At 45.6% G+C, this 22,356-nt stretch overlaps 1 protein-coding gene across 6 annotated transcripts in view; it reads right to left on the bottom strand.

Annotated features, from left to right (window-relative positions):
* Nucleotides 1-51: 51 nt before the first annotated feature.
* The window catches only part of col14a1a (collagen, type XIV, alpha 1a), a 123,232-nt gene continuing 100,927 nt past the window's right edge, over nucleotides 52-22,356 (bottom strand). For 4 of the 6 annotated variants that reach the window (XM_020054966.3, XM_020054965.3, XM_020054967.3 and 1 more), the window contains 10 exons: nucleotides 21,961-22,014; nucleotides 18,482-18,535; nucleotides 15,030-15,083; nucleotides 14,815-14,886; nucleotides 10,254-10,289; nucleotides 9,630-9,696; nucleotides 8,909-9,097; nucleotides 5,803-5,880; nucleotides 4,211-4,366; nucleotides 52-1,603 (listed from right to left, as the gene is read on the bottom strand). In XM_020054966.3, the coding sequence (XP_019910525.3) occupies nucleotides 1,221-1,603; nucleotides 4,211-4,366; nucleotides 5,803-5,880; nucleotides 8,909-9,097; nucleotides 9,630-9,696; nucleotides 10,254-10,289; nucleotides 14,815-14,886; nucleotides 15,030-15,083; nucleotides 18,482-18,535; nucleotides 21,961-22,014 (1,143 nt within the window). In that variant the 3' untranslated portion in view covers nucleotides 52-1,220. Of the gene's footprint in view, nucleotides 2,306-4,210; nucleotides 4,367-5,802; nucleotides 5,881-8,908; nucleotides 9,098-9,629; nucleotides 9,697-10,253; nucleotides 10,290-14,814; nucleotides 14,887-15,029; nucleotides 15,084-18,481; nucleotides 18,536-21,960; nucleotides 22,015-22,356 lie in introns of all 6 variants that reach the window. The other 2 variants (XM_020054968.3, XM_013137931.4) reach the window with 2 other exon arrangements.

The following is a 22,356-nucleotide window of genomic DNA, read 5'->3' as shown; positions in this document are numbered from 1 at the left end:
GATATCGATTAGATGTGGCAGGGAGAGGGAAAGTACAATGCATGATTCTGTTTTTGTAAAAAAAAAAAAAAGAGAGGCTACTTTAGTAATCACTGAATAACAATTATTCAATTTAATTTCTCCTGCGTAGTTTTACGTGAGGCAATATGTGTAAATCACAGAGCTGTTGAACCAGTAACTGTTGTATTACAGTTTTATTGGTTATAAAACAAATAATAAAGTAAAAATAAATAACTTCCTAGTACACTTTCAGAGGTCTGGTGGTCCGGTCAGCGGAGACGATCCACTGGGACCTGTTTGTTCTACATTCTGGGTCCCATTTCAGTTTAAAAACACAAATCAGACCACAGGCCTAACTATATTCAACACGCCCTTCCCTTCTCACAGTGGATTGGCCCCATACGTTGCATAATCAAAACAACAGCAATGGAAGGGAAAAACACGGAACATTCTCCTCCAGCTCATCGCAGGTCGCCTCCTCTGTTGTGTGTTTCTCCGTCAGTGAAACCCCTATTCGACCAAACCCACAGGAATTAATGTGACAACGATTCACACATGGATTGTATGTGTTCGGCTTACTGAGGCCTTGGGTCTTCTTTGAAGGAACAATTGTTGGTTTCACAATGTTTAGGCCTACTCGAAACATGATTTGCCATGGAACGGTGGTGGTGGGGGAGGGCTTTAACAGAGGCAATCATCTCACTATAAAACCAGCAGCAGACCTCTCTCTAAACAAGTCATTGTGACACTTAAGGACGAGGAGGAAAGTCAACATGGAAGCACAGGAACTGAAACGATAGGTTGTTATAAAAAAAAAAAAACAAGAACAAAAAACAAAAAAAAAACAAGCAGGACAGCCTATACAAATGTCATCAATAATTACGAAATATGTTTAATTATTACACATCGACCGAACGATACACAACCCAGCAACACTGTTGACGTGCCGGCTCAAAGGTATACATGCAAAAAGAGAGAGAGAGGCGAGTCATTGTAATGTACATCGTCGGCTAGGTTTTTCTCGTCTCCCCTACGTCCCACACACCATTTGCACTAATCAGGCACTTTTGCGATATCCCACAGACAGCACTTTCAAACAGAAACACTGTTAGCACACGAGAGTCACTGGGGGGGGGGGGGTGGGGGGGCAGGAAAACGTCTCCGTCAGATTGCGCCTCAATTGGCCCAAGGAGGGGTGCCAGGGGGTGTGGGGGGGCCGCTCAAGTGCCGGGGGCAACTCTCTCCAATGTCTGAGCCTCTGCAATCGCCTCAACCTCTCCTCTATCAGCAGTGTCTCTCCTTCCCGTCTCTCCCGCGTCCTCGGGGGCCCTCCCCCGTTTGACCACGTCCCGGGCAAATCGCCTCATTAACATCCCGGGGGACCTCAACTCTGTGTCCTGGGAGTGGGGAGGGTGTGCGGAGCGCTGGGGCCCGGGGTAAAGGTTGGGGTAGGGGCCGGGGTAATTTGGTTGGTAGTATTGCGGGGGGTAGCCTGTGTAACTAGCGTAAGGGTCCACTTCCTCCTCCTCCTCCTCGTCGGCGCGAGGGTCGTAGTGGCCAGCGGGGTCGTAGGTTTGGTAGTTGGCACGAGGGAGTTGTTGTACTGCGGTTGGGGAACATCCGGATAAGTCGGGGTGCAACGGCGACAATCACTTCCTGTATTGCCCTCCCCCGACACCACCACCACTAAGTTAGCTTGTTGCCTGGGGTTAGCTTGTTGCCTGGGGTTAGCGGGATGAAGGACAGGTGAAAGAAAGCCAAGAAAGAGAAGCCACAGGTGCAAATTACTGTACTGAGAAAGAAGAGTATACGCCATGTAGAGGAGGAAGGAGCGACAGTGGGAGAAAATTAACGTCTGATGAGTGCTTGTCATTCACAAGGATGCACAGGAAACACAGAGGGAAGGAAGATGGCGGGTGGTTGATGCAAAGCATTGTATGGGAAACAATATTTGCTGATTCATGGCTCGTGGAAAATTTAGACGGGTTGTTTTCCAAGCCGGGGTGGATTCAATGCGGCGTTTATCAGGCACAAACTACCCGCAGTATTGAATGAGAGGCCAAGATAGAGAGCATAGCTGTAGATAGCTGTAGATAGCTGTAGATAGCTGTTAGATAGCACTGGTTTGAACACCGTGGAGGTGGTGGTGATCCCAAGGGTTAGGTGGAAATGTGGTGGAGGGGGTTGGGGAGTACTGTCTGACTGGCCCAGGGGTAGAGTCTTTACGAGGGGTGGGGAGAGGAGAGCGGCTGGAACTAAGAGGATGTGTCTCAGTAGTCATTCTCATATTCCTGTTCCCGGCCTCCTAATGTTAGAACCAGATCAGGGGAGAGTAAACGACAGAGACAGAGAGGAAAACATACCTGACATCAGTGAGGAGACATGCTAATGTTAGAGATCCCACATTACTGGCTGTGGTAATCTGTACACCTCACGCTGACCGTTGTGTTATCGCAGCTGCTAGTCAGTGCCCCAAGAGAAAACATTTAAAGTGACAACATGGCGCTGAATCTTCATTTTCTCTTTGGTAAATCTGAAAATAAGATTCACGGCACACGTCGCATGTTGCGTGACAACGTACGACAGCACAAGCGTCACAGAGACCAGGACTTGTGGATCTGGTGCTTCCAGCGATGGCTACTGTGATCAAAGTCAGCAGTCACAGTTAAGAAAGTAGCTCTGTAATCTTTATTTATCTTTCTTGAAGATGTACTGTTGAGATTGTGTATATTTTCGTCCAGGGCCGGCAACCGACCAAAATTTTGCTTAGGGCCCCCAAAAGGCTAGAGCCGGCACTGCTTGTTGCAATCCAAAACATGTCATAATTATCGGTTTTATCAATGTTTGTGGGCTTAAGATCCCACAGTACATCTTAATGTAAGACATTCAATACAGATGTACAGGTCTGGAAGCAGGATGTATGGTTTTATATTTATTATAATAAAACATTCATGAACACATTGTGATAACGTGTTTTTTTTTTACATTCCTGTGGATGTAAAAAAAGGAACTTGCTCCTGAACTCAATCAAAACACCTCTAGGACATCCAACCTATACCGAATACACCTCTAGCGCAACCAACCTATACCGAATAAATGTTCTTAGGTTTCAGTGTTCTCGCTGCTGGGACTTTGAAGAGGCGGACTGAAATGTTCCCATCCCTAATTCTCAATCGATCGTTCTGCAATCAGCCAGACAGTCTGTAAGCACCCAGTCAGTGTCTGATCAGTCAGACAGTCTGTAAGCAGCCAGTCAGTGTCTGTTCTGTCAGACAGACTGTAAGCAGCCAGTCAGTGTCTGTTCAGTCAGACAGTATGTAAGCAGCCAGTCAGTGTCTGTTCTGTCAGACAGACTGTAAGCAGCCAGTCAGTGTCTGTTCAGTCAGACAGTATGTAAGCAGCCAGTCAGTGTCTGATCAGTCAGACAGTCTGTAAGCAGCCAGTCAGTGTCTGATCAGTCTGTCAGTGCCTGAGGTAATGTTATGTTCTCTGGTTGGTTGTACAGTGTATTGCAGCACAGCAGTAACTAAGTCAGACACAATGAGATGTGTCATACAGTCTGTCCTAGACATGGGTTACATCTCAAAGAGCTCCTGAATTCCCAGTACTGCACTACTTCACATGATAGGGAGCCATTTTGGACACAAGCGTGGCCACTCATATTAAAGGTTAGTGACGTGACTAAGACCAGACCTTAAACATTTCATGAGAGGACATGGTGTCATCATAAAAGTTTGATACTTAACTCTAATGTACTTTGTAAAATTTATAAGGACAATAACAGTGTCAGTTGCCATAGGACCAGTCAGAAACAGGGGAAAGGCTGGTTCACAATACAGAAAACCAGGGCAGGGCCAGCCACTGGAATTTATGTCCTAAAAAAACTGTATCTGTAATAAACATTGTCAAATTAACTAACAATTTGAATACACAAACTGGGTTAATTGTCCCCTTTAAAATTGCAACTGATTGTAGAATGACAGTGTCCCTATGGTCACAATCGAAACACACAAAACAGCTGCTAGCTTTCTATTATTCTGTCTTTCTTGTTTTGCGTGTGTGCCAATTCTACATTTCTCTCTACAAAGTAACAGAACAAAAAGATGTTTTGATTGAATTCAGCAGTAATGCAACATCACAGCGTTGTTTTCGTTCCATTTTACGTTAGCCAAAAAGGCGGAGAGAGATCTACGTGTGTTGTGATGGTTACCTCCGACGTTGTAGCCCAGACAGGAGTTTTGATCGCAATACCCAGCAGGCCCAGCAGGGCCTGTGGATCCAGGGGTGCCTGGTCGGCCTGGGGGGCCTTGGGTGCCTGGTCTCCCAGGGGGGCCTTGGCTTCCCGTACGACCCTCTCCCGGAATACCTGGTAGGACAGATGTCATGGAGACAGCTAGTAGCAGGAAATACCAGGGTCAAGACATCTGCCAAAGACGGGGATCTTACTAAACCTGATGTGGGGATATAAAAATTATTATTTTTAAATTCTAAATTGTAACTGATGCTTTAGCAGCTTCCATTTGGCTCATTCAGCCCCTTTCCACAGTCAACTTGATGCAGTAAATTAACATGAATAAAAAAAAAGTTAAAGTAAATAACTAGATCAATGAATAGATAAATACATATCTGTACCTAGAGACTGTTGGGGCAGGAGGGTGATTTATTAAATTAACCAAGTTGTGCTTCTGGATCTCCAGTGTGAATAAATATTGTCCCTGACTTCCAGAGCAGTATTATACTCAAGCCAGAACAAACAGGGATTTTTCATCAGTAACTTTTAGAAATGTGGTTTTGCATTAAGACCTTTTAGAGAATTCTGTCAGACATTAGTATTGATTAAACAACATTTAACAGCAGTGTCTTGTATTGACACCTGATGAAATACATTGTAGTTTATGAAGAAAAAAGCAATACAAAAGCAGTCTGACATTTTAGGCAGCAATCCAGGAAATCCAACCTTAAAAAAAAAAAGATTTATCTTGTCAAGCTGCATTTTTTGTTTAAGAAGAAAAATAACTGTATTGGAACTCTTACTTCAGACTAACAAGGTCTGAACACACAAGCAATCTAGAAATAGCATTGTCTTTGTAATTGGAAAAATATCATATGTCTGCCTTGGTTAGCCTTCCATGGAACTGTTACCTCCTCTTGGGCACTTATCTCCCATATCTTCATACTGTAATTGTCTGTGTGGGTGTTCATCAAGTGAACAGGAGTGCAAAGAGTCTGAAGGGAGGATGAGAGGGATGAGTCTGAAGGGAGGATGAGAGGGAAGAGTCTGAAGGGAGGATGAGAGGGATGAGTCTGAAGGGAGGATGAGAGGGAAGACTCTGAAGGGAGGATGAGAGGGAAGAGTCTGAAGGGAGGATGAGAAGGAAGAGTCTGAAGGGAGGATGAGAGGGATGAGTCTGAAGGGAGGATGAGAGGGAAGAGTCTGAAGGGAGGATGAGAGGGATGAGTCTGAAGGGAGGATGAGAGGGAAGAGTCTGAAGGGAGGATGAGAGGGAAGACTCTGAAGGGAGGATGAGAGGGATGAGTCTGAAGGGAGGATGAGAGGGATGAGTCTGAAGGGAGGATGAGAGGGAAGACTCTGAAGGGAAGATGAGAGGGATGAGTCTGAAGGGAGGATGAGAGGGAAGACTCTGAAGGGAGGATGAGAGGGATGAGTCTGAAGGGAGGATGAGAGGGAAGAGTCTGAAGGGAGGACGATAAGAACGGGTGATGCGATGACGAAAAGGGAGTGATGATGGGTGATGACGTGCGGATGAGAAGGACATATGATGTGACGGTGAGAGGATTTACCTGGTGGCCCCGGGGGGCCTCTGGGGCCCTGTGTCCCCACACCTTGACTCCCCTTCTCCCCCTTCTCCCCGGCGAAGCCTGGGGATGGAAATAGAGCAATAGAGCACACAGTGATCCCAGGAGGAGTAAATATCAACACGCTGCTCCATCACATCCTCCACCCAGGAGGAGTAAATATCAACACGCTGCTCCATCACATCCTTCACCCAGGAGGAGTAAATATCAACACGCTGCTCCATCACATCCTTCACCCAGGAGGAGTAAATATCAACACGCTGCTCCATCACATCCTTCACCCAGGAGGAGTAAATATCAACACGCGGCTCCATCACATCCTCCACCCAGGAGGAGTAAATATCAACACGCGGCTCCATCACATCCTCCACCCAGGAGGAGTAAATATCAACACGGTGCTCCATCACATCCTCCACCCAGGAGGAGTAAATATCAACACGCGGCTCCATCACATCCTTCACCCAGGAGGAGTAAATATCAACACGCTGCTCCATCACATCCTTCACCCAGGAGGAGTAAATATCAACACGCTGCTCCATCACATCCTTCACCCAGGAGGAGTAAATATCAACACGCTGCTCCATCACATCCTCCACCCAGGAGGAGTAAATATCAACACGCTGCTCCATCACATCCTTCACCCAGGAGGAGTAAATATCAACACGCTGCTCCATCACATCCTCCACCCAGGAGGAGTAAATATCAACACGCTGCTCCATCACATCCTCCACCCAGGAGGAGTAAATATCAACCCGCGGCTCCATCACATCCTTCACCCAGGAGGAGTAAATATCAACACGCTGCTCCATCACATCCTTCACCCAGGAGGAGTAAATATCAACACGCTGCTCCATCACATCCTTCACCCAGGAGGAGTAAATATCAACACGCTGCTCCATCACATCCTCCACCCAGGAGGAGTAAATATCAACACGCTGCTCCATCACATCCTTCACCCAGGAGGAGTAAATATCAACACGCTGCTCCATCACATCCTCCACCCAGGAGGAGTAAATATCAACACGCTGCTCCATCACATCCTCCACCCAGGAGGAGTAAATATCAACCCGCGGCTCCATCACATCCTTCACCCAGGAGGAGTAAATATCAACACGCTGCTCCATCACATCCTTCACCCAGGAGGAGTAAATATCAACACGCTGCTCCATCACATCCTTCACCCAGGAGGAGTAAATATCAACACGCTGCTCCATCACATCCTTCACCCAGGAGGAGTAAATATCAACACGCTGCTCCATCACATCCTTCACCCAGGAGGAGTAAATATCAACACGCGGCTCCATCACATCCTCCACCCAGGAGGAGTAAATATCAACACGCGGCTCCATCACATCCTTTACCCAGGAGGAGTAAATATCAACACGCTGCTCCATCACATCCTTCACCCAGGAGGAGTAAATATCAACACGGTGCTCCATCACATCCTCCACCCAGGAGGAGTAAATATCAACACGCTGCTCCATCACATCCTTCACCCAGGAGGAGTAAATATCAACTCCATCACATCCTTCACCCAGGAGGAGTAAATATCAACACGCTGCTCCATCACATCCTTCACCCAGGAGGAGTAAATATCAACACGCTGCTCCATCACATCCTTCACCCAGGAGGAGTAAATATCAACACGCGGCTCCATCACATCCTTCACCCAGGAGGATTAAATATCAACACGCTGCTCCATCACATCCTTCACCCAGGAGGAGTAAATATCAACACGCTGCTCCATCACATCCTCCACCCAGGAGGAGTAAATATCAACACGCTGCTCCATCACATCCTCCACCCAGGAGGAGTAAATATCAACACGCGGCTCCATCACATCCTCCACCCAGGAGGAGTAAATATCAACACGCTGCTCCATCACATCCTCCACCCAGGAGGAGTAAATATCAACACGCTGCTCCATCACATCCTCCACCCAGGAGGAGTAAATATCAACACGCGGCTCCATCACATCCTTTACCCAGGAGGAGTAAATATCAACACGCTGCTCCATCACATCCTTTACCCAGGAGGAGTAAATATCAACACGCTGCCCGGCATGTCGCTCCCTCATCTGGTCACAACATAACCGGTTGTTGGAGGAGACTGAACATCTCCCCCTGTAAAGGTGACCAACAGGTGACGCTGTTCGGCTAGCGTTAGCCCGAGTTTATCATGGCTGTTTAAAACAGAAAAATCATGGATTACAGTTTCTCCTGGACCCTAGATTTATTTCAGGGCGGGGAACCATCTAACATCCAATTAAAAGTGAAATTCTCCTGTAACTGGCTAGTTCTAGAAGCAGAGTGCCTGCCGCTCGCTAACCATGTGTCACGCAAGCAAACCAACTGAAAAACTACAGTGGAATGGGTGAGCCTGTGAGTTGGGGTGAACTGGAGCGGTGCCCATCAAGCTGTGATGTGCTGAATGAGCTCAACTGACATTACAGAAACATAAGTTCCACAAGCCACATCAGTGGGTGTCGTCTGAACGCACATTACAGAGTGTCTTCTGTACCAATGGGTCCACCCGTCAAATTGCCAGGCTAAGGTGTCCCAGCCCTGTTCTATTCATATCTCTTGTCATACAGTAGCTGACTACACCCGGCTCTCGTCCGTGCTCCACTCTGTCTGTGCTTTTCTCAAGCCCGTTATAAGTGGCAACACAAACAGCTGCCGTTGCAGATTCCCAACCGTATCCCTGTGTTGGGTTGTGTGGATTCTGTTAGGTTCCTCGTGAAAACGTCCGTCGTGCTTTTGGACGTGATTCTTCCGCTGAACCAATTTCCCCACAGGAACGATCGTTCTCTCCATCTCTACCATCTGTAGGGATGCTGTGACTACTCAGCCACATCTGTGGCAATGTTAGTGGTCCAGACTCCTCAGATCTGTGGCGAGGTTTGTCTTCGAATGTTCAGAGTTATCTCAGACTGCTTGGTCATTCCTTTAGTTTTGTAAGTGTAGCTACACAACATACTAGGTATAAAAGCATGCAAGATTTCAGAAGTACAGTAGACAAACATGGACATTATGGACATAACTACTAGATATACTATGTGAAATGAAGGGCATGTGCCGCTGTTCTGTACCTCTCTCTCCTGGTCGTCCGTTCTGTCCGTTGGCTCCGGGGAAGCCTGGTCTTCCTGGAGGCCCCTGCTCTCCCTGTGGCCCTGGGAGGCCAGTACGCCCGGGGTTTCCCGGGGGCCCTGGTACCGTCCTTACGGAAACTGCCTGAGTGGGGATCTGGTTCAGGACGGAGTTGTAGCGTGACAGGTGACCTGAGGGAGGAAGATTTTTTAAAAACATTTCAGTCATTCAGTTAATGCTGTTGTCCAGGGCGAATTTCAGGAACAATTAGTCTCAAAGACAAAACCCTTTTTGTTTTTAACCTGAGTGTTTCGATCTAGCAATCTTTTGATTGCTGGTCAGATCAATCAATAAAATTAAATTTTATAAAGGCCTTTTTAAATCAGCAGTTGTCAGAAAGTGCTTTTACAGTTACCCAGTCAGTAACCCCAAAGAGCAAACAACAACTGGGTTCATGCACAGTGGCTGGGAAAAAACCCTAAAAGGTCAGAACTTAGGAAGAAACCTAGAGAGGAACCAGACTCCTCTTCTGGCTGTGCCAAGTGAAGATGCTCTAACCGCTAGACTAACCTGCTCTCTGTTAGAGAAGAATGAACTCTGAATGCATATTCTCACAATATGGAACAGAGAGACAGATAGAGAGAAAGAAAAGAGCAAGAGAGACAGGCAGAGTAAAAAAGTAGGAGATTCTCTCGGGAAATAAGCAGGGCGATAAGAACTTACTCTGAATTAGTTGCTCACACACTTGCCGAGCGAGGGCCCGGACAGCGGCTTGGGACTGCAAGTCCCCCTACAAAACAAACAGACAGAAATGGAACAACGCATCTCCCAGGGCTGCTGGGTAATTAACTAGCCTGTCTGTTGTTTGCTGGTTTAATAACACTCAACTCAACTTTAAGTTGTGTTTGGAAGTAGGCCAACATTCAAAAATACCAAAAAGTCAACAGATAAGAGCTTCGAAATGTTTAGTCAGAGAGTTTTGGAGGGTTTTGATCTAAAGCCTTTCTAAATGTTGCCTAATGAGTTCTAATCCTAAAATACTTGAGGAAACAGAGTGCACCTGAATGTAAAGGGTTACACCAAAGAGGTGTTAACATCTACAAAACACCCCACGGAGTGATCAACTGATGAAGAGAGGTGTGACACGATGTCCCAGCTGGCACCCTATTCACTTTAGATTTGATAATACTAGTGCCCTATATAAGGAAAAGGGTGCCAATTTGGACCCACGGGATCTGAGAGAGGGCTGCCGGAGAGCCTCTTAATCCCAAAGATGATAAACTGCAATTATGCATTACCTCACTCCACTTGAATATGAACTGTGCGTTGCTCTGAGTCAGAACTTACTCGTTCTCCCTTTTCTCCTTTGGTACCAGCAGGGCCCTGTAACGAAGGAGAAATATTATAAACACATTCTGCTTTGGACAAGTAAAGGGTGGATGAGTAAAGGGTGGATGAGCACGCATGGCCTTTTTCCCTCCTGGTGAGTCTCAATGTGCTTTTCTTCCTGACGCAGATGAAAGAAAAGATCGCTGCTGTTCTTCCAAAACACAGCGCCTGTCCCAAGGGGTAACGAACGGTTGGATCGTTCGCTGTCTGTTTTTGTTCGCCCCGAGCTCGCGTGAAGCCAACGCTAACTCACTGACACACGCACGGCGGAACCCAGAGAGCCACGATACACAACCTTGTAACGACTCTGATGACATACACGTAACTCGGACCACGGTATTTGAGGTCAGAGTTCATTCAGTCTTGGGAAACATGAAGTCATGGATCGACTACCACAGTCTTTTGTTTGGGCCTGTGTGTGTGTGTGGGCGTGTGTGTGTGTGGGCCTGTGTGTGTGTGTGTGTGTGTGTGCGTGTGTGTGGGCCGTGTGTGTGTGTGTGTGTGCGTGTGTGTTTGCCAGGTATAGAATATATCCCAGAAATAACATTCTGAGATCAGATATCTGGAGGAGTAAAGGGTCGGAGACCAGCGTGGACACCAAGTGATCCACTCCCTCTCATCACCATGACAACGAAACTGACAGGACACACACACACACACTTACACACAGCCTGACTAGATCTCTCCTGTGAGTCTTGGAAAAGGGCATCTACGCCAAGTTTCTGGACATTTTAGTGGGATGTGACCAGATTAAAGTGAAGCACAAGGTTTCACTTAGCGAGAAGAAGACTGACACGAAGAAACACAGAAATATTAAACCATAATAAGCTGTATGAGTGTGCCAACAATATATAACAGGAACAGGTGCCACCGCATTCATCCAGAGAAAATATACTGACACTGCTCATCCTGTAAAGTGAAATGCTGCTCATTAAATGTGTAGGTTGGGAAATGAGAAGAAGAAACAGTCTGAATGTCACACTGAATGGTGTTATGCGAAGCTGACGTTATGGTGGTGAACGTTAGTGGCCTCCAAGTGGCCATTGCTCTCGTAGCTGCTTGCTTACTTCACCGACCCATCGTCGGACAGGGCTCACGTGGCCCAGTTTCAAACTGTAGGATTGCAACCGACATGTGACCGGGGGTTCCACTGTTGAAATTGGTGCCACAATTCAGTCTACGATGTTCCTCGATTCCTTCGTCTCTGGCTTGGGGTCGACGAGCTCTGCATGTCCCGCTTAAAGCTGCACAAGGTCGGATTTTTCCGGTAAAAAAACAAATGTTCTGTCCCCTATAAACATGTTGTGTAAGCTAATGAGGCCCTCTAAGAGTTGTTAATCAACACAGACAGTTCTGTGCCAGTGGACTGTCAATTTATGGAGCGTGCCGCTACTTTCCAGCCCAATTCTGTTCCAGCAACCACGTTCCAGCCAGTCACCTTCTGCGAAGCGGGCCTTCCAGCCAATCACCTTCGTCGAGGCGGGCCTTCCTCCTTGACTTGTTTTGTGAACACTTATTTCACCTGGAAGATATACCGCTCTGGAAAAAATTAAGAGACCACTGCACCTTTTTCTTTCCTTTCCCCCCAAAAAAATTCAGTGAGGAACAGAAGGGTTAAAATTACGAGATCACTGCAAACTGAAAGCTTTTGTTCCTCACTCAAAACTTACTTTTCAACTGTTTTGGAAAGGAAAGAAAAAGGTGCAGTGGTCTCTTAATTTATTTCTAAGCTGTATATTGCATAAGCACACCATAGGGAGCAACGTTTGCTTACTGTAAGAAACTATAATGACCGCAAGAGACCAGGACGACAAACTGCCAATTCCTCCCTCGTCTACTACGAAAACTGCAAAGAAGCGAAAGAAGACTTATACTAGCTCTCTGTAGCTAGTAACCAGGAAACCTAAGCTAACATAAGCAAGAAGAAGGTCTAACTCTGAGTTTTCGCTTTTTTTTGGGAACAGGTGATTCCATGTTTCATATTATTATTCGGAACTTCATTCTCAATCGGACATTGGTGTGGAACCACTTTCTGACCGGTGAGTAATTGCAAAATGCTGTAGTTGTTTTTTTAATGAAAATAAAATCCTACCTAGTGCAGCTTTAACAGGGACAAAAGTAATTACATAACATTGCATTTGTCACAGGATATTTCAAATAGCTATTATGAAACCGTGATTCAACTGTGTGTTAAAGTAAATGCTAAGCTGTGCGCTTTGGAATATGCCAAATCATTGACCTTACTCACTTAGAGGATTGAGTTGGAAAACATGTGAACATTGATTTTGGCTAATATTCCCCTTTGAAATAAGACACAAACATCTCAAATTATAATTCAAACAACCTAGAAAAAGCTGAGAGGCTTGAGGTTTCACGCGGGCTTATGGTCTTCATGTGAAAAGCCAGATTTCTAGCTGGTTTGATGTATGAGGAACAATGAAAGCTGAGCCACCGTTTCTCTGCGAGACACACACATGCATGCACGCACGCACGCACACACACACACACACACACACACACACACACACACACACACACACACACACACACACACACACACACACACACTCTGTATCCCATGGTCTCGGTTTACGATGTGATCCAGTGCCAAACGCTGGTCTTTTAGCCCTAGGGCTGAATGGATAGATTCAACTGCATTAACCAGGCTCAGTCCAATATCACAACACATTTGAATGTCCCTGACCACCGACCTTACTACTACCTGTGTTGTGCAAACTAATGGAAAACACTGTGTCTGATTAAGTACAATATTATTTCGCAGAAAGTAAATTAACCAAAGGCTTTCAGTGAGTCTGCAGGAAAGAGTACTCAATAGGCTCTTACAGAGATGAATGATAAGACTGGCCGAAAGAGATGAATGATATAAGATTAACTGAAAGGGATGAAAGATAAGATGATTAACTGAAACACATTAATGATAAGATTATTTGAAAGAGATTATTAAGAAGATTGGCTGAAAGAGAATATTGATAAAAAGATTAGCTGAAACAGATTCATGATGACAAAAATTGCTGAAAGAGATCAAGGATAACATTGGCTGAAAGAGAATTACGATAAGAAGATGAAGGCCGAAAGAGATGAAGGATAACATTGGCTGAAAGAGATGAAGGATAACATTGGCTGAAAGAGATGAAGGATAACATTGGCTGAAAGAGATGAAGGATAACATTGGCTGAAAGAGATGAAGGATAACATTGGCTGAAAGAGATGAAGGATAACATTGGCTGAAAGAGATGAAGGATAATATTGGCTGAAGGTTCAAGGCAAATGTAAATTATATGCAAGTCAGTCTCCTGGCATTTGGGGGAAAGAGAGATTTGCAGCGTCACGGTTGGTCTTTGTGCGCGATGTCGTGCCGGAGCGGTCTTTTCTGGCAGTTGGCAATCAGACACACATGGGTACCACACAGAGCAACGCCACCAGAGGTCCGTCCCTGTCGCCCGGGCCAGAACAGAAGTGGGGAGGAACACAGCACTAAATAAAGCTATGACCACATGGAACTAAATCCCCGCCAGTCCAGGCAACACAAGCCAGCAACAAAGACAGAATACAGTTTTTTATTAAAGAGCAGTTTACTGCACAGGGACTGTGAACCGAAAACCAGCCCTTATTATGCACAATGTATTTTATTACGATGTATCATATAACTGTTGTGTCGTGTTTATGTATGTGAATTAGGCTATGGATTGTATTATTCTGTACAAGCATTTGATCGTGTATTCTACTTTTTTGCAAGATCTGTTTGAACCCTACACTGCAAAAAATGAACAAGACAATTTAAAAAATGTTGAGGAGATATTTGCTTATTCAAGGCTTATTTTCTAAAAACAAGCTGTATTTTCTAGCTTGTTAAGAAAAGTGTACCTTGTTTTAAGGATGGTTAGATTTTTGTAACCTGAGAACAAGTTATATATACTTGATAAGACAGATATTATTTGCCTTGCAGGAAAAGAAGCTGCTGCCTACAAAACATTACTAAGTTGGCTGATCTTTCTCTTGTCCCTGAGCCCGGAGGCATTGGAGACATTATGATGGTGGTTGATGCCACAATAAGCAATATAAATCTTTCTGGCTCCAAGATCTTGTATCTATGGCTCTGAGACATTTCAAAATTACAAGCAGAGATCTATTTTTCAAGATGAAGGATTGACTGGGCCACTTGAATGTAGGAGACAGGAAGCTCTCCTACAAGACCCATGGACATTCTTCATCGCATACTGCGGAAACCTGATCAAATCCTTTCAAAAGGCCTGAGTTGTGGACCATTCAAACGACCAAGACTCATAGGCCGGCACTGTACACACTGAACCAATTACACACTGAACCAATTACACTCTGAACCAATTACACTCTGAACCAATTACACACTGAACCAATTACACACTGAACCAATTACACTCTGAACCAATTACACACTCAACCAATTACACACTCAACCAATTACACACTCAACCAATTACACACTCAATCAATTATAAACATCAGGTTGTTGACTCACAGGTGGGCCTTGGTCCCCCATTGGTCCAGGAGAGCCACTTCCACCAGGGGCTCCCGGGGCTCCAGGACTACCCTAGTAGGGTGGAGAAATGATCAAAGATTAAATAATAAACTTGTTCACACAGGGTTAGGCACCTTTCAGGCATAGATTAATATCATGATTGACTGCTAAATTATTTACGCCGTGAGACAGAGGGAGGGAGAGTCAGCACATACCATGGGCCCCGAAGATCCCTGCTGTCCCTGAGGCCCATCTTTCCCAGGCAGGCCCTTAGAACAGAAACACAATCTGTCCATAAGTACACTGTACCTGACTGCAAGGCTTTTTAATAGGAAGCCCACATATAGCAAAGAACTCAGCCTCCCATTATCAAAACACCAATTCATTCTGCAGAGATTCCTTGGTATAAAAAGAAAAACCGCCCTCAAATAACAATGAAGTTGAGGACGATGTTGGTAGTAGAATAACAGTAGCAAGTTGGGATCCAATCAGACTTGACATTGCTATGTTCACACAGTGTCTCTATCAACCATATGAATCCCATGCCCACACACTTCTAATTCCTAAAAGAGACAGCATATACTGTATGTGGGGGGGTGTATTCCTGGTAGCAGTTGAACGTTTTTCTACAGTACCCGAGGCTTGTGTATGAGGTCATTTGATACTTGACATAGTCAATATATCCTGATGAGGTCCTCAGGGTCATCGAAAGCGAAACAGCGTCCAACATCAAATATCCACCACCATACTTGTCCATGGAGAATAGGTTATTTTCTGCAGAAATCCCAACCCAGGTGTTTTGGTCGTAAACCCTCTATTTTTGTCCAATGACCATTACCAAAAGTCCAGGCTCTGATGTTCATGTCTTGACGAAAGTCGAGGGTTCTCTCTGGCAAGTCAGCCAAATGGTTTGTTTGCATGGCGGAGGTTTCTAATTCTAGTTTTGGTGACCTGGTGATTTAACCAACTTCTGTAATTCTCCACCTGTGATCCTGTAGAAACTTGTTTGCCATCCACACTGTACGAGGAGGGGAAAGGAAGGTTCCAGGCAGGTTCATCTCAGCTTCTGCTGATTTAAACGACTTAACTGTGACCCTGATAGTGAACACTGGTATTCAGGTATGTCAATCTTTTTTTGGTTAGCCACTGCATAATTTTAAAGGTTTATAACATTTGTCCTATTTCATTTGAGAGTTCATTAAGAGTCCCGTGTGGACAGATGACTGGGGACTTCATAATTATACCCCGGCCAAACAACAAGTCCTGCCTGACCACTTAAGCGTTCCTAATTACTCAGATGGTCCCACAATAACATGAAAGTAGGACAATACTTCTGTTAGATTAGGGTCATGAGAAGTTATAATAATCGCCTCTCTTGGACATCTTTACCAAGGACGCCAATAATTCTGGAGGCCCTGTGCATTCAGTTCATATGACAGGATATTATTTTGCCGGGCAAACACTTACAGTCAACGATTCAATAGAGGACAACTTCAAATCTGCTTAGATGGATGTTCAATTCAATTAAACAAGATAGAATTACAGAATACATTTGGTGTGGGGTGAACACGAATAGATGGTGCCGGCTGAACAGATGTTTCCTGCAATCTGTCATGACGTGGTTTACTTATAAAGTCAAGCTGTCATTTTCCATTTCCTCGTAAATTGCCGGAGTGATCCCAACGACCATATGCCTGTCCTTGCTCCAAGTGTCGGCAGAGCGCTCACATCGTTCGGCGAAATCAACGCGGTCCAACAGCTACTCCACGACGCAGAGAAAGGGTTCCTGCAAGGCACATTACCGACACAAATGCTGGAGTCCTGAGTTCTCCCTTTGTGGTTCTCCGTGGCTCAGCATGTCCGCCAGAGCGGGAGAACTCGGGTTCGTGCGGCGGCCGACAGCCACCAGGCAAGAAAATAAACACCTCCCCAGTAAAACCTCATGATGTGGATCTTGAGTGGGGCCTCTTGAAGGCCCGGCCAACTCAGGCGAGCAGCCAACCCACAGCTGGGCCGGAGTGGAGCTGGAGAGACTGGGGACTTGGAGTGGGGCCACAGGTGGGGACCAACCAGGGCATCTTTGGAAAGGTCCAAATGAAGTGGGACCAATTTGATGAAGACCGGTAGCCCACATGTCCAAATCTGCTGATTAACTCTTTCATCATTGAATGGTTAAGTGCATCTTGTTGTATTACTGCTCAATATCCACGACACAATGGAGGGCCTCTTTTCTGGCTTCCCAATGCTCTTTAGATTCTAATTGTGTAATTATACAATAATTAGCTGAGTCCATGAAAAGCAGACTTTTGTGTCTTCCTCTTCCTGGACAGGTGGTGAATAATCACCATTAAGTAAGCCCTGTAGTCATAGATAGTCAAATCAGAAGGGAAGGCTTGGCTGATCGACGTCCTATTTTGCTCTAAGACTAAGTGATTGTATTGCTACCCAAGAGCATTGCATTGTTTTTCCCTCACTTCTCTCTTTTGGCATCTTGAAAGACGTTGGAGACAGGCGACGATCCAAATTCACAGCTTTATTACAGCTAAGTATATCCCATCAGAATCATGGGCAAGTGGCCAGTGTTACTGCCCTGTGGATGGAACAATCTGGCACTTTCATTTACAGTAAAGTGATCCATTATCTATGAAAATTACTCTAAGATGATTTGTGACTGGTGTGACTACTTGTCTGTGTAACGTAATTTGATAGGTTAATCAAAAGGTCATGTGATTTCTGGCAGTGCATTTAAACTCCCTCGTGTCCGCCTTCTAGGTGTCATCCCACTGGAGACGGATGCAGCCTGGAGGCATTAGGGAGCCCAGGGCCTTGGAAACGTAACAGTACTGTTTGTTTACAGACAAAATGGACGCCTGCATACTGGAGGTCATTACCTCCTATGTCACTTTAAGTTTGGTTTGCATGTGCTTTTAATTAGGGCGTTTCTTAAAGGAAAGTGTTTGAGTAAAAGCTGTATGAAAATGATTAAATGGAACTGTGAAATGGAGATGGCATTTGCTTCTAAATGATAAGCTCAACCTGATGCAGAACTGTGCCTTCATTTATAATACGTATAAACTGTCTTTGTATTTATAATAATTACAAACTGTCTTTTCATATATAATAATTACAAACTGTCTTTTCATTTATAATTAGTATAAACTGTCTTTTTATTTATAATAATTACAAAGTGTCTTTTTATTTATAATAATTAAACTGTCTTTTCATTTATAATAATTGTACACAGTCTTTTCATTTATAATAAATATACACTGAGTTTGGCTCCCTATTTCTCTGTGCCTGCCCAATCTGTAGATGCTATAGAAGCGTATGCTGGGTTCTTCAGACTTTGATACAAACATTTCAATTACAAAGACTTGGTCAGAGTTTGAGACACAAAATGTATTTATAGGGAAATCAGAATATACTCTCACATAAGCTACATGCCATAAAAATGTCTGCTGTCTTCATGGGAGGCTGGAAACAGAATTACGAGCTTCAAAATACGGAAAAAATCCTGTTGGTTTTTAATATTTGATGGGAATCGTAAAATTGCGGCGCAGAGCTCGGGGTGCTCGTGTTTCGAACGGGTCATAATAATACCGTATGCATGAGATATATAATAAAAGAGACAGTAGCTGTATGTCAGATGGTGTGAATAACGTATTACCCTCTGTCCCACCGCGCCGTCTCTTCCTGGGGAGCCCGGAGAGCCACTCCCACCCTGTGAAGGAAACACAGAAGCCCTGTTTACACGTGCCCCACTAAAATGTACCCTGATCTTCACACGCACAAATGCTCATACGCATGCACAAGAGAAACAAACAAATGCACAGACAGGTGAGAGCACACGTGTAGAAGGAAGGGTGGCGACGTGTGTGGGGGGGGGCGATGTGTAGAGGGAGGGGTAGTGATGTCTGGGGGGGGGGACGTGTAGAAGGAGGGGTGACGACATGTGGGGGGAGGGCGATGTGTAGAGGGAGGGGTAGTGATGTCTGGGGGGGGGACGTGTAGAAGGAGGGGTGGCGACATGTTGGGGGGGGGACATGTGGGGGGGGGGGCAACGTGTGGGGGGGGGCGATGTGTAGAGGGAGGGGTGGTGATGTGTAGGGGGGGGCGTGTAGAAGGAGGGGCGGCGACATGTGTGGGGGGGGGCGACATGTGGGGGGGGGGATGTGTAGAGGGAGGGGTGGTGATGTGTAGAGGGGGGGGGCGACGTGTAGAGGGAGGGGTGGTGATGTGTAGAGGGGGGGGATGTGTAGAAGCAGGGGTGGCGACATGTGTGTGGGGGGGGGCGACATGTGGGGGGGGGGGGCGATGTGTAGGGGGGGGGGGGGGGGCGATGTGTAGGGGGGGGGGGTGGTGATGTGTAGGTCCTCAGATTTGATTGTTTCTCATCACATTAGCCTCCAGCGCTCTCTGCCCTCTCGGCCAGAGCCCAGCCCGGATAAATCAGCCCCTTTAGGAAACAGCTGGGGGGCGGGGGGGGGGGGGGGTTACGGTGTGCTGCCCAATGTGCACATTACAGATCAGGGAAGCAGCCGAGCTGAAATCCCACCACTCAGACACACACACACTTTGCATTTTTCACTGTCGGGTTGAAGCTGATGGGGGGGGGGGGGGGGGGGGCATGACAGTGTTGTATTTCCTGTTTATTGTGGCTGCTGGGGGTGGCGAGGAGAAGCAGCTCCGCAATAGATGTTCCAGAGCTCTGACGCGGCGTGTCCCAAATTGCACCCCACTTCCCATAGACCCTGGTCAAAAGAAGTGAACAACACAGGGCACAAGCTGCCACTGGGGACATGTCCGTACTACGCGAGGCCGCTGAACATTACAGACGGCCTTAAAGGGATTATATTCCAACAGAGCTCCGTCTGCACTCCTAAGGGCTCTAACAAACCCCATTATTATTTTGTTTTAACGCGCTGAGATTTACAGTGTTGAAGGCTGAGAGAACCACCAGGCTGCAAATGTCCTGACTGCCAGTGGAGCAGATCGCTGGATCTCTCCTGACAGTTGATAACAGTTAATGCCGTCTGATCCACCCTGACACAGAGTCTCTGTAGTGGGCTCTGTGCTGGGGTTACGTACTGGTAAGGCCTTGTGGAGGTTGGCAGCCGGTCACGGCAGAATGTTATTTCAACATTGTGAGAACAGGCCCTGGGGAGACCCAGGCTTTTAACCAGACGCTGGTGGAAAACAGAACAGCTGTCTGGATTCAAATTTTTTTTTTAAAGAACAGCTGGCAATGTAAGAAATCGGTTTGATGTTATGTTTGACATGCTAACCCGAAAACTCAAGTGCTTACTTGAAATTAAATTACTGTGTTCCCATGTGATGGTACTATATTGTGTTTGTATTTTAGCAGTCCAAGAACTAGCGGTAATAGTCAGCTCTTGGCTAACCTGGGATCATTTACATGGATTTTGCATTACTGTGGTATTGATTCATGTGCACTGGCCTTGTTAAACGGATAAATAAATATGTCGGACATACCATGTCTGTGTCAAAGGCCTGTCAAAGACCAGAGGAAAATCATGAAATCCACAGTTTTCTGTAATTAATGAGATATGTTTTTTTCTACATCAGCTGCAGGGGGGCTGCAGAGGGAATGTGTATTTTTATATCAAAGAAAAGAAAGGCAAACAATGTAATATTTGGTTCGCTTCTTGGATATGATAACATCAAGGTTTTCTATCTCTTATGTCTGTCCTTTTCAAGGAAATAATCAGTTTTGGAGAATTTCTCCAGATGAGCAAAGATTTCCATAAGTTAGGCCATCTATCAAAGAAAGTGTAAAACATATTTTGGCTTCTGGGTAATGTGAATTTCATTTTTCTTTTTTAAAGAGCAGTCTCGAAAAAACAACTTTTCTTTTTTCATGCATCCTGAATGGCACTCTGTTCCCTTTCCAGTGTTCAACCAGAACCTAAAGGGCTCTTGTCACTAGTGAACTATTTAGGGAATGGGGTTCAATTTGTGAGGCACACCATGTGTGATGCATCTGTCATGACGTTTCACGTCTGTAATCTTTCTTTTCTTTATTCTCCATCACAATGGGACAAGAACTGGCATTGAAGAAAGTCTTGATTCAAAACGAAATTCCACAGACCATATAAATATCTAAACTGTTTCTGCCTAAAACCTTTTATCACCAATACATTGTCTCAAATAGCACCCTAAAGACTACACAGGGAACTATGTACAGGGAATAGGGTTGTATTTGGAACACACCAACAGTCTGTTCACTTCTTTGACGCCCCCCCCCCCCCCCCCCCCCCCCCCCCCCCCCCACACACACACACCTCCCCCGGTTTGGGATGCAGACAGACTTTTTTAGAAAGTCATTAATTCTCTGATCTGTTCTCTAAGCAAGCCAGGTTCAGTAATTAATCATGGTGGAGTTCATAACAGTTTTCACATGTGACTGATTCCATTAGGGTAGTGGCGGGGGAATCCCTCTGTGCCAGGGTGGCTTGTAAAAGATATCTCGCGCATGTGTCCCACATTGTACCCTGTTCCCTTTACGGTGCCCTACATTCAACCAAGACTCATGGGGTTTATGTAGGGGACAGGGTGACATTTAGGATGCCAGCCTCGCCTCCTAACGCAAAGTCTCACGGAGCCAAGATGGACACCTTTTCCCAACCTCGGTTCATCTCTCCCTCATCTCTCTCCCTCTCTCACACACACACACACACACACACACACACACACACACACACACACACACACACTATAATTACAACGCCTTCCTGTGCACCCAACGTGTGGAGCGTGACACATCCGCAATTATAACTCTATAATACGTTTTCCAGAGGAAGGTCGATCTAATGAACAAGCAGCCAGACTCAATGAAGACGTCCCTTTGTCAGTGACGGCGAAAATCCCAGCAATCAAAGAGTGTTTGTCTCTGCGGAGAGCAATCAGAGTCGGAAAACAAGCCTGATAAAACGGAGGAGAAGCACCTTGGACTTTGTTTACCGGGGGTGGACATGGTTTAACCGGCATTAACAGTAAAACGCATAGGAGCTTCCCTTTTATTGAACTATAACCAGCGTGCCCCACGTAAATGAACAGTGTGTGTCTGAGCGAGATTAAAACAAGCGGGGGTTATGGAGACTTTAGAGTGACAGGGTTTTCACTCACCTGGGGACCTGGGGCACCGACCTCCCCTTTCTCCCCTCTTTCACCTGGGCCGCCCTGAGCAGAGATGGACACAGGGAAAATATATATGGTTTTAAAATAATCAATTGTTTGGTTCGTTTGGTGTCAGCTCCTGGACTGCAGCTCCATCATTCGACCGCAGCGTTGCCATGGTCACTGACATTCTATAAACACCATAGCCATAGTGATGACCAGAAGTGGAACGGGGCTAATTATTTAAAGAGGGGATGGTTACCGTTTCCTCAAATTACACTATTGGGGCAGGAAATATGACAACATTTTCAAAGTAGGCTAACATTTAGTAGAAACCAATGTTGCCATCATCATTAAATTATCAAAGCTACTTTGACAGATGGCTATGTTTTCATCAGCTAACAA

Source organism: Esox lucius, chromosome 16 (genome assembly GCF_011004845.1).
Source record: "Esox lucius isolate fEsoLuc1 chromosome 16, fEsoLuc1.pri, whole genome shotgun sequence".
NCBI classification, from domain to species: Eukaryota; Metazoa; Chordata; class Actinopteri; order Esociformes; family Esocidae; genus Esox; species Esox lucius.
Note: the sequence above shows the minus strand (reverse complement) of the source record. Positions and strands in the feature narration are given on the sequence as shown.